General features: G+C 24.6%; 1 protein-coding gene across 4 annotated transcripts; it reads right to left on the minus strand.

Moving 5' to 3' along the window:
• Positions 1-3,462: 3,462 nt before the first annotated feature.
• On the minus strand, positions 3,463-10,251 carry LOC135923300 (zinc finger MYM-type protein 1-like). 4 transcript variants are annotated; one of them, XM_065457973.1, is made up of 16 exons: positions 10,134-10,251; positions 10,007-10,091; positions 8,471-8,555; positions 8,170-8,427; positions 7,778-7,861; positions 7,589-7,672; positions 7,346-7,432; positions 7,153-7,236; positions 6,910-6,996; positions 6,714-6,800; positions 6,419-6,669; positions 5,257-6,357; positions 4,928-5,217; positions 4,734-4,884; positions 4,387-4,691; positions 3,463-4,344 (listed from the first exon to the last, which is right to left on the minus strand). In XM_065457973.1, the coding sequence occupies exons 4-16, from the start codon at positions 8,425-8,427 to the stop codon at positions 3,980-3,982; spliced, it is 3,234 nt and encodes a 1,077-aa protein (XP_065314045.1). In that variant the 5' UTR covers positions 8,471-8,555; positions 10,007-10,091; positions 10,134-10,251; the 3' UTR covers positions 3,463-3,979. The 4 variants fall into 4 exon arrangements, with proteins under 4 accessions (XP_065314045.1, XP_065314044.1, XP_065314043.1 ...); XM_065457972.1 differs by having other exon boundaries at positions 8,475-9,587; XM_065457971.1 differs by having other exon boundaries at positions 8,471-9,587.
• Positions 10,252-13,217: the final 2,966 nt, after the last annotated feature.

The following is a 13,217-nucleotide window of genomic DNA, read 5'->3' on the forward strand; positions in this document are numbered from 1 at the left end:
TAATAACGAAAGTTGTTGCATAATATAATTTAATATCATAATATACAAAGTTAATTGAAGCTTTAAACTATGACTTATACATATACAAAAACATTCACTATATAATATATTATTTTATTTGTACATACGAAGCCTCAAACCATCAATTGATTTACCTTAAATTGATTTACTAGATATATATATATTTAAAGTTTTTGACTTTACATACACGCGATAATTTTACTTGTTAATAAAAATTACTTTTTTAACGACTTGATATATATATATTTTCACTTTATTTATACACTAATAAAAGAATAAATTTAATCGCATTTTTATTATTATTTGGAGATATCGTTATTATTTATTCTAAAGCAAACGAAACCAGACTTACATATTCTTATTCTACTACCGATTATTTTTAGCGCAATTATTCTTTATTTGAGTCAAATTAAATAATTTTAAATTAAATCCAATTTGAATAAAAAATTAAAATATAAAAATGAAAAAATTATTTTTTTACCAGAATTGAAAGAAATAAGTTAACAAAAAGAATGAAAGGAAATAAGTTTAAAAAAATGAAATAAATAAAAAGATATTAAAAATTAAGTATTAATCTCTTTGGCCGTGTTCTAGGTCGTCTTAATTTAGAAACCTAATTGTTTTTTGGTAAAAGGTATTTGATCGAGGACAACATATTTTTGATTATTTTTAGTATTTGGTTACTTAGCTATTTATTATTTTTTCTCCGTTTTACGTTTTTCTTTGTTTTTTTCCTTTTTTCTAATTTTTTGGTTTTTTTTCTTTAAATTTTTTCCTTTGCCTTTTTTTGGCTATTAAGCCAATATTTAAAGACGGTTAAAAGCCGGCTATTACGTCTTAAGCCGACCTAGGACACGGCCTTAAGGTTTAATTCAAATTTACAATGTTAATTTATAATTTATATAATATTTTTAAGATCTTATTCCAGGTAAAAAATTATAAATGACTATGAGTATGAAAACAATTATATAGGAAGGTTATTGATTCATTCAGATTACCCACTTAAAATTTACACTAACAAAAAAAAATTTTCATATTTCACTCTTTTTTTACGTATAATATAAATCTCAGTGTAAGTATAGATTATATATAGATATTTCTATCTATGTGTTATCCTAGGTAAAAATATTCCACCAGAGATAGTTGAATATTTTTTCCCAGGTATTTAAAACAGGAAAGGGTCTCATTCCCGAAGTAGATCAGGATGTACGGTAGTTTTTGGGAATTCGATCTACTTCATACTTCTATATAGGTAAAGTCTCTCGCCATAATATTATAAATGCCTATGCAAACTATTATATAGGAGAGATATTGATTCGCTCAGGGCCCCCACTTAAAATTTATACTACAAGTTAAACAATAAAATTTGCATATCTGACTATTTTTTATATATAATGTAACTTAAAAATTATACCTTAAGCCACTAATACTTAATTAGTATCATTATTAGTCATCCCCAAAACATCATATGTTTTTGATTTAATTGTTTTATTACAGATTTCTACCACCTTTTCTATTTAAACCTTATAAACCATAGCTATTTTTATCAGTGATATAAAATCAAATATTATGGCAATGGCTAAATAATGTAGTATAATTTAAAATTGAAATGATTATATAAATAAAGATAATAAATTTAAGTCTCCATGGACCAACATTGTCTAGATGTTCAAGATCTAGAATACAGGCCTCACTTCTTAATTCCATACCACTTTAAACATACTACTAATGTTATACTGGAAAATCAAAATCCAATTTTACAAGCTTTCATGATAGTATTAGTATTCAACTTGATCCTGCATAACCAAATAAAAATTCAAATTTTGTAAGCCTCCAGATCATATGAGCTGACACATCCTTGGCCAAGACTTCCCCCCCCCAACATTTTCTAGAATACCAGGGGTAGCCAGATTAGCGGTACAATCCGTTTTAACCTAACAAATCAATATAACGATTGCAATAATTAATTATTATGGAAAATGTTATTCCATTTTACTGAAAACAAAGAATGTCCCATAACAAATTCTATTAAAGATAATTTAATGAAGTTCTTTAATAATAATTTAGATATGAATTCCAAAAATATAAATTTATTAAAAAAAATTTTAAAACAATCTTTGATTAAAATTATAATTAAAAAATTAATAATTTCATTAACAAAACTACTTTAAAATGTTTTTTTTTAACAATGAGCAAATATTTTTCATACATGCCAAATTTTTATTTAACTATCCAGCTGATGTTAATTAATTTTTTTTTGATATTAAGGAAATCTTCAATCAAATTAACCCTGGACGAAGTGTATAAAGCAAATAATTTATTTATTAGACTCAACAGGAGGATTGGATGGTATTAGACCCGTCTATCTCCATGATCTTATAAATATAGACTTCTTCCTCACTTATCCTAATGCAGGCGTTGACTGATCTCTATAACCTAATAGTTAATGGAAGTATAACTCATCCACAAATTCCATTATTCTTTAGAGCCAGAATAATTGCTTTACAAAAGCCGAAACAAGACATCCGCCCTATTTCAATAGGGGGAGTCATAAGAAGGGTTATCTAAATATTATAAGCAAGCGTATAAAACCTTCATCATAAGAATTGCTGTTTCCTAACCAATTAGGGTGTGGTATTAAAGGGGGATATAAAACACTAGCCATGCGGCAAGGATTACTTTGGATATCTATGCTTCAGAGCATGCATTCATCTAACTGCCTTCAATACTTTAAATCAAATTTTTTAATAGAAATATTTTATGAGGTTTACCCATATTATTTAAACTATCCCCAGTTAAGCTATTTTACCCTTATAATATTACGATATGGCTAATCAAACTTATCTTTTAGAACAAAGAATACAATAAGTGTATTTACTCGGTCTATCCTTATTCTGTTTAGCTATCAATAACATCATCCAAAATATAAAAACCAATTGTAATCTCGTTATCAATGTTTGGTATTTGAATGATGCCACATTCAACGTCTACATGGCAGAAAATTTGATGGAGGCAACCCCCATCCCAAATCTACCCCTACCCCCCTAAAAAATTTCGCGGCCTTCGGCCGCGATATTTGCCTTCAAGAAAATCTTATATTAAGTCACTATTTATACCCTTACAAACATTCAGACCTGCTTTGGAAAAAAAAATTTACAAACTGATAACTATTGTTACTATCCGTTTTCAATTAACTTATATTTAAGTAGGTAGTGCAATCTTTTCATAATTTGATTGATAATCAATTTATTTTCATAAAAATTAATATAATAGTATTAAATGAGATAACATATTTACATTACTATAAAAAAATATCAAAAATTTAGTAAAAAAATATAAGATGAGTAATTTTAAAGAGGTATAGCTTGATTCTATAATTACTAATACCTTTATATTAAGTAAAAAAGACAAAATGAGTAATTTTAAAGAGGTATAGCTTGATTCTATAAATACTAATGCCTTTATATTAATTAAAAACATTCATATAGATATAACTATTATATAAAAAAAATTTTTATGTAAATATAACTTTTATATAAAATATTAGAATAAAGAATATAGTATATTTTGCACAAGAATTATAAAAACATTTATGTAAATATAACTATTATATAAAATATAAAATGAATAGAGTATATTTTGCACTGGAAATATAAATTTTTTTATGTAAATATAACTTTTATATAAAATATGAGAAAAAAATGAATATAGTTGCACTGGAATTATAAAAACATCTATGTAAATATAAGTTTTATATAAAATATTAAAATAAAATGAATATAATATATTTTGCACTGGAATTATAAAAACATTTATGTAAATATAACTATTATAAAATATTTAAATAAAATGAATATAGTATTATATTATGCACCGGACTAGAATGATATAAAAAACTATTAAATTAAATTTACATTATTAAAAAGGCGTATATAATTAGCTGTGAAAAAGATATAACTTATTTTATTAATAATTTAGTTAATCTTTTAGACGTAGATGCAAATCGCGTTATAATGTCGTCTATTTTAAATCTTTCAAAAACATCAATTTCGCTGGATATTAGAAGTAAATTTTCTAAAAAGGGGTCAGAAATTTTATTCCGCATTCTAGTTTTATTTATTTTGACTTTGCTCATCACTCTTTCGGCTGAACAAGAAGTAGTTGGTAGAGTCAATAAATATTTATATAATAAATATAAATTAGAATAAGAATTTAATTTATTTAAAAGACGATATGGTAGTATAAATGAATATTTTATCCATTTTTTTGTATTAATTATGTTATCGTTATTGATATCTTCCTCGGTTTCATCGTTTACAATACCTTTAATTATATATAATTTTAAATAAAATATCAATAAATTACTTTCATCAATATATAACCCATCATTCTTTTTTATTTTCAAAAGATCCTTGCAATAAATGATTGCTTGTGAATCCAAATATAAAGATCGAAAATCATTATATTCACGAGCAATATCTTGAGCATTTAATTGGTAAGTATGACAAATTTGAGATATTTGCCACCCTTCTATTCTATCATTGGCTATAATTCCAGCTGGTGTAAAAAGAGATATTTGAGATAAAAAATTTAAACAATCATAATTAAATCTTTCATTTAAATCATTAATGATTGTATCAAGCACAGGGAAAAATATTTCCCTTTTATATCTATAATGCTAAATAATAATTTTAAATCTTTTTTTATTCAACTTGTTTTTTTTTTGTTTAACATAATTATTGAATGCTGTTTGATCAAATTTGAATATTGATTTTATATTATGCAATTCCGTTGTAACATTATTCTTTTTCAAATAACTGTTAGATAAGGAATGCAATTTTAAAAAAATATTATCCCCATTAGCTACATTTTAAAATTATTTATAGAAATCGTAACTAATTTTAACCTCTTAGTCTTTGTAATTTATTTTTTGTGTGTTGTATTAATTTAGTTACCATAGCCAAATCATTACCAACTGCCTGCATTTCAATACAAGCCTCATGTGTGCATTTCAATATTTCTTTCAAAATAAATAGACTTAATATGAAATCTTCATCCTTAATTCTTGTTAATAATCCATCGGCAATAGAAGAGGTGCTTGGGTCATTAGAATCTTTTAATTCATTTAATGATGCTATAATATGTTCATAAACATCTAAAAAAATTTCTACAGCTTTATAAGATGATGACCAATTTCTAAAAAAAGATAAGTTACATTAAAAATATTATATTTACCTTGTTGTATTTTTTATTCTTTTAAGAGATTTTTTAGACTTTGTCATTTGATATTTAACAAACACTCCTTGACGTCTTACCCCATTCATGAAATTATATAACTCATCCAATATTCCCATTACCTTTTTCATTTCTATTTTGCATCCACAAACATGAGCAACTACTAAATTGAGCCTATGTGCATGGCACCAAATATATATGGCTTTTGGAGCCTCTTTCAATATTAAAGCCTGCATTCCTTTGTATACTCCTCTCATATTCCCTGCACCATCCATACTTTGCCCAACCATATAATCAAGAGGAAGACCAAGATCTTTGAACTTAGAAAAAACATGTTTCTTTATATTTTCCCCGGTGGTTTCTGATGTTGTAAAAACATGGATGATCCTTTCTACAGGATGTGGATGCGGATCATCTTCTATATATCTTACAAGTAAAGCAATGCATTCTTTTTTAGACACATCATATGTTCCATCTAATATGATGCTATAGGCACAATTCTCTTTAATTTTTTGAATAATACATTTTATTATTTTTATCTTAATGACTTCAATAATTTTTTTCACATGGCCATATGACAATAAATTTATATAAGGTCTTGAAATTTTATCTGATTTTTTTCTCCTCAATTTTTCGTTGTTATCAATGTATGCCCGTAAAGTTGGAACCGTTTTTGCCATTAATTTTATGAGGCACATAAAATTACCTTCATTCGAATTAGTGCCCCAAAAGGCTATGTTACATTTTATAAGGTATATAATGGCATCAATAATATTATGAACTATATTACGATTTTCCATTATTATATCAAGCCTATTTGATAGAAAATGATCTTGAATACGCTTATTTGCAAGCCAAGTCATGTTGGTGTATTCACAATCCTTATGAATAGAAGATGACTCATGTCTCTCTAAGTCACGCTTAAAATTTTTCCAATTATTTACTCCAAGTTGAGTCCAAAAAGTATTGGATTTAGGGCCACCAAACATAAGACAATAAAGACAAAAGACTTTGTCTAAAGTGGTGCTATAGGATAACCAATTTCTTGGTTTGAGGGAACCATCAATATTAACCTTTTTATAATAGGATATATTCATGCTCCTATTTAAAAGTAGAAATAATGGATGCGTAAAAATTAATAAAAATTAAATTTTTTAAAAACCTTTTGTGAGTAACAGGATATTGAAATATATTTGAACATGGCTGACATGGGCCTATGGAAATTATGAAATTAATCAAGATATTTGTCATTCTAAAGAATATGAAATGAAAAGGGTCATTAGGCTCCTTTTTTTTATATAATTGAATAATATTTGGGCCTTTAATGTTTGAAATATTTTGGCTTGCATTGGGATTGATAATTGGATGAAAAAAAGATATAATTGGGGAATTTTCAATAACTTTGTGTGTTTGCTAATTATTATTAAAGAGTGTATAGTTTTATTTAAATTAAATACCTCATCATTCAAAATCAGCAGATCACTGGAACTGGGCATTGTATGAGAAGATAATATAATTTGGGAATCTTCAGTAAAAGATTTGTGCTAATTATTAAATAAAGAATAATTAAAATTTGTTTATTCATGAAAATATCTGAATATCCTCATTTATTCCCTTCAAAATTATAAAAGAAATCTTATTTAAATTAAGTACCTCATTATTCAAAATCAGCAGATCACTGGAACTGGGCATTGTATGAGAAGATAATATAATTTGGGAATCTTCAATAAAAGATTCATGCTAATTATTAAATAAAGAGTGGTTAAAATTTGTTTACTTATGAAAATCTTAATTTTAATAAAAATTTTATTCTTAATTAAGATATAGAAAAGTGGAAAATATTTCATAATTTATTCACTTCAGAATTATCAAACAAATCTTATTTAAATTAAGTACCTCATCATTCAAAATCACCAGATCACTGGAACTGGGCATTGTATGAGATAATATAATTTGGGAATCTTCAGTAAAAGATTTGTGCTACTTATTAAATAAAGAATAATTAAAATTTGTTTATTCATGAAAATATCTGAATATCCTCATTTATTCCCTTCAAAATTATAAAAGAAATCTTATTTAAATTAAGTACCTCATTATTCAAAATCAGCAGATCACTGGAACTGGGCATTGTATGAGAAGATAATATAATTTGGGAATCTTCAATAAAAGATTCATGCTAATTATTAAATAAAGAATGGTTAAAATTTGTTTACTTATGAAAATCTTAATTTTAATAAAAATTTTATTCTTAATTAAGATATAGAAAAGTGGAAAATATTTCATAATTTATTCACTTCAGAATTATCAAACAAATCTTATTTAAATTAAGTACCTCATCATTCAAAATCACCAGATCACTGGAACTGGGCATTGTATGAGATAATATAATTTGGGAATCTTCAGTAAAAGATTTGAGCTAATTATTAAATAAAGATTAATTAAAATTTGTTCATGAAAATATCTGAATATCCTCATTTATTCCCTTCAAAATTATAAAACAAATCTTATTTAAATTAAGTACCTCATTATTCAAAATCAGCAGATCACTGGAACTGGGCATTGTATGAGATAATATAATTTGGGAATCTTCAATAAAAGATTTGTGCTAATTATTAAATAAAGAGTAGTGAAAATTTTAGGCAAATGACTTATTTTATTCTTAATTATAATATATAAATTTTCTTTTAACAAAAGTTGAAATATTTAAATATTCTTATAATTTATTTCCTTCAAAATTGATAAAGGGCATAATAAAAATGTACCTATATATTAAAAATCTTATCTTTAATAAAAATTAAAAGTATTATGCTCAAATTATAGATGAAGAATTGGTTTCTACTAATTCACAAAATTTAAGGTTATTTTTACTTATATTTATTGTCATGAATTAAAATAATATATATAAAAAATTACTTTTTGGAAGTAAGATGTTATTGATTTTTTTTGTAACTTGGTTTCAACCCCATTTGTGATATTGAATGGAATATCTTTATTTAAGGATACCCAATTATTATCCTTTTTGATAGCTATCTTTGTAAATTTGATATCAGATAACTTGACATGAGGATGTTTATGTTTATAATGGTTATTTATTTTGTCACTTCTTATTTTAGAAGTTTTACAATTAATATAGTCACATTTGACTTTATATATTGTTTTGTTACTTGGCATCTAGAATAAAAATGAAATAAATATTTAGATAATATTTTTTTACTCACTGATGGCCATCAAGAATGATGGAGAATCATAATTTTATCCTTTATTTGACGGTGGATGGCTGAATCTTAAAATTCTCCTATCTTATGAGGTGTGATTCAGAAATTAAATTTATATTTGTTTAAATGAGGGTGTAATTTTAAAATTTTCCAGTGGTTTTACAAAATATATTAAAGAAATATATATTTAGATATTTTAATATATGTGCACAATAAATTTTTATTCATTTGTATTATATTTTTAATCTAAAAAATATATTAAAATCTTTTAAAATAAATTCTTATTCATTTGTATTTGTAATTTATAATCAAAAAAATATATTCTAGACCCTTATTGTTTTTAAATTAAAATTCATAAATATACACTCTATTAACATATTTTATAAAAATAATGAAAAATTTACTGATTCAATCATCATCATATAAAGGAAATTTATTATGCACCCATCATTGAATAAAGAAGAAAATTCTGATTACCAGTCATTCATAATGGACTATCAGCTATTAACTTATATTTTTGATAATGTTTTCTTAAAAGATTCCTATTATATTATATGTAAGCTTAATGCATGGTCACAAAAAATATAATATTTTTTGTTATTTATGCCAAAACAATCATGGATCAATATTTCCTCCATTATACACTTCACAATTGATTTCTTTATTTCTTAGTGTCCAACAATTTTTAGAAATGTATGATGCTTTGAAATCATAGTTTCTTTAAATTAACAATCCTAATAAATTTTGCAAATAATTGAAAACAGGCATATTTGTGATTTGCCCATTCATTTATCTTCAAATAAAGTCTGAGAAATGATATATTTTAATCATTGAAATTAGAGACCTTCACTGGCATTGATTTCTTCATCCAGCCTAGGTCATAAGTAAAAATAATTTTCAGGCCCAGTTCATGTTTAATGGAAATCCAAACCCAAACCACATCATAGGTTTCAAAGATTATTCCCAAGCCATATCCAAAAATTTAATTTATTGTTAACAAAAATAAACAATATTTCAGTATATGGAATCACTTTGTCAATTCATTTAATTGAAATCTTTTCTTAAATCAATAATCAAATGAGAGGAATAGATTATCTGTTCATTCTCCCAAGATTTCTATAAATATTTAGAAAAAAGGCCAAATATATTATGGAAAATTTGATGTTATATAAAATTTATCTAATAATGAAATAAAAAATTTATCAATTCTTTTAACAAATTTTTTATCACACAATGGTTTTCACCTCTCACTTATAATTTTGTATATAATTTACACTTACCTCAAAGAATCGTTTATCATAAATAGAAATCAATTATGGGTCCAACCTGATTGCCTCACAAAAATGTGGTAATATTTACCCCATTGAAAATGATTATTTAAAAAATTATTAGCAAAAATAATTGCCATGGTTCAAAACCCAGATAACTTATTAAGTATACATATTAAGATTAAATAAAAATAGCTTCATTCTTTATTATATTTATTTATCTATCATCAAATTAAGGAAAATGCAATTATATGCTTAAAAAATTACCTTTTTAAAATCCAAAAATGTTTCTTTATATTGTTAATTGAGTAGGATTATCTTATCATAAAAGGGATTCTTTATTCAAAAGGTCCTTATTATAAAAAAATATATATTGATAATTTAAAATTGATACTGTGAAAATCTAAATCCCATTATGTAAATGAATTTTCTAAAAATTTAAAAAAATAAATATAGTGTATAATATTTATAAATTGACAGATATCTTTTCTTTAATTGACATTTTTCAGAAAATCAACGATAATCATATCGATTATTGGATTTAAAAATATCATAATACAAGTCAAAAATTACCCTCCAAAAATCAATACCTACCCCCCAAAAACAAATGCCTACCCCCCAAAAATCAATATCTACCCCCCAAAATTAATACCTACCCCCAAAATGCCAATATTTTTTGGAGGCATTTGTCTCCTACCCCCCGGCCATGTAGACACTGGCCACATTAATGATAAAAGCTATCGATATCATCATTTCAAATTTTCAACAACTAAATTTGTCCTTTTATAAAAAAAGTGAAATATACTAAACTAAAAATATTTCCTCCCCAATTATTTATCTTTTTACTCATAAAAGATAAAATCATTGTTCCTCAGGCCACCAATAATAAGATCTTTAGGTATCTAAACATCGAAGACAATCTGATTAATCTTTATTCAATAGAAAATATTTTCAAAGATTTACTTCCCATCAGGCATTTTATTTAATTTAAAAATTTTTTACTATTCCCAAAATACAAATAATTTGCATCAGATTATCTGGCGCCTTTTTATTTCTATCAACTTCTAAAATATGGGAAAATATAAATCAATATTGGACCGACAAAATGTAGCGGACTTAGCTTAAGATTACCATTAATCTATGCTTTCGTTTGTTTTATTTGATCAATAGTAAAAAACAAAAATCTAATTTTCAAATTGATTAAATCTTTTGAGGAAACCATGTTAAACAATGCTTTGAGATAAAACATTCTTTGGCGTAATTTATCCATTTTCTAATTTACAAAAGGATTGGTAATCTGCAATCGTGACATGCTTCATCAATATTCTACTTTCAGGCAAATGAAACACATCAGAATACTAACCTTCGTTCATTGGTAATTAATAATAAATCAGGCCTCGAATAGTTAGAAGCTTATCCAAGCATGTTAAATAAATATATTTTGACAAATAAGGAATTTGTTATACTTTGGCCGTCAGGCTTATCAAAATAATTTACCAAAAGAGTCATAAAACAACAATATCAAGAATTAGCAAACAAAAAATCAGCTTAAAAATATCACGTATTTTAAATTATTTAAAGATATGGCCGTCACCAGAGAATGATGACTATATTTAATAAAAAAAAAATTTTCTAAATATCTTATCATATATTCAGTTTACATGTTATTCTAATTAGTTTATATAATTTCGATTATTTATTTAATAAAAAGAAAAGGATATATATATCTTCTATTTAAAAAAACATATGTATATATATATTAGATATATACAAAGAATGACAATAGCAAAGTAATTGATTCACTCAGGATATCTACCTAAAATTTATACTACAAGCTGAACAATAAAATTTACTTATCTTTCTCTCTTTTATGTAAGTTAAGAATTATATAATATATTTTTTTATTAGAACTAGGAGAAGTTTGGTATATAATAAATAAAAATAGTTAGAAAGAGAAGAAATGTGCAAGCTTTCATTTCTATGAATTATTAGTGATTATAATATTTATGTACTCTTCAAGCGTTTCACTTCCTTACCAAATAATTGTTTAATTCTTCTAAATTATCTTTAATATATAAAATCAGATACCGGAGGCTCTAACATGTCAAAGTAGGGAGATGGGCAGAATTTTTTATTGAAATTTCAGGGATGTATATAGTATATTTAATAAGAGCTATTACTTTTATTTCAGATATGTTTTTTTTACTATTATATGAAAATTAAAGTATATTTAAATATTATATATGAAATACCATCAATTGTATTGTTTTATGTCTTATATTATCACTTGATTATTGTAGTGCTAAAGATGCCTTTTTATTACAACTGACAAAATCGATTTTTAAGTTAAATTATTATTATGCCTAAACATAATGATCAAATTGAAAGAATATTTGAAGTACAAGATAACTAAGATAAAAGGTTTAAATAAATTGAAGCGAATAGAACAAGAAATTCAAAAATTAACATAATAAATTTTATACTCTATCTTTACTAAATTTATTGATTTATAATTAAATTTTAAAAAATATAACACGAATATTTGTAATTGGTAATTGAAAAATATAATTATGCCAAACCCTCTTTCAGAATTTTTAAAAAGAGTATAGAGTATGCAATAATTAATTAATATTAATTCATATTTTTACTAACAAGTCGGAGAGGAAGTTGTTCCAGGTGAAATATTTTTAATGAAAAAATTTAACATTTAAATATATCAAGTATATTAAGGAAAAGATATAAACAAAGAGAAAAAAATATATTTCAAATTTGTTAAAAAGCCTGATTCGAGCCGATTTTATAAAACGGTTCCATTATATTTGTAACCAAATATGTAAGTCTGGTGACTTTGCTCATAGATGACAGAAATGTTTGGACATCTATTTGCAAAATCTCGAGGATTGTATAATATTATTATGGCTATAATCTTAATCAGGCTGTTTTTTTAAATCGACCCAAATCTGATTTTTTAATGACGCTATTCAATTCCTTCTTATTTATTATAAAATGTTATTTCGGATATTTTTAAAATAATCTCCCAATTGAATTTAATAATTATTTTAATTTACATGCTTTTTAGTATTAGAAGAGGCTGCACCGGGTAATAATTTTTATACATTTTAATTGTCCTTAAAAAATATTTTGACCTTAAATACACAGTCTTAATAGTCAAAGTCATTAGGGATATTTAGAAAAGAAGTTCTCAATTTTATTAAAATCATAGGCAAAAAGAAACTCTTTACAAAGCATTTAAAAATAAATCAGCAAGGGGATATATTTTTTAATGAAAAAAAATTAACATATAATTAATCATATATGAAGGATATTAAAGAAAAGATATGAAAAAAAGAGAAAAAAATATATATTTAAAATCTAGTGCTATTAAAAAGTCCAATTCGGGTCGATTTTATAAAGCTTCCCTATTATAATTTTAATCAAAATTGTGTAAGTCTGGAAACTTTGCTCATAGATGCCATAA

The sequence above is a fragment of the Gordionus sp. m RMFG-2023 genome, chromosome 2, assembly GCF_954871325.1.
Source record: "Gordionus sp. m RMFG-2023 chromosome 2, tfGorSpeb1-WG-v2, whole genome shotgun sequence".
Lineage (NCBI taxonomy): Eukaryota > Metazoa > Nematomorpha > Gordioida > Chordodea > Parachordodidae > Gordionus > Gordionus sp. m RMFG-2023.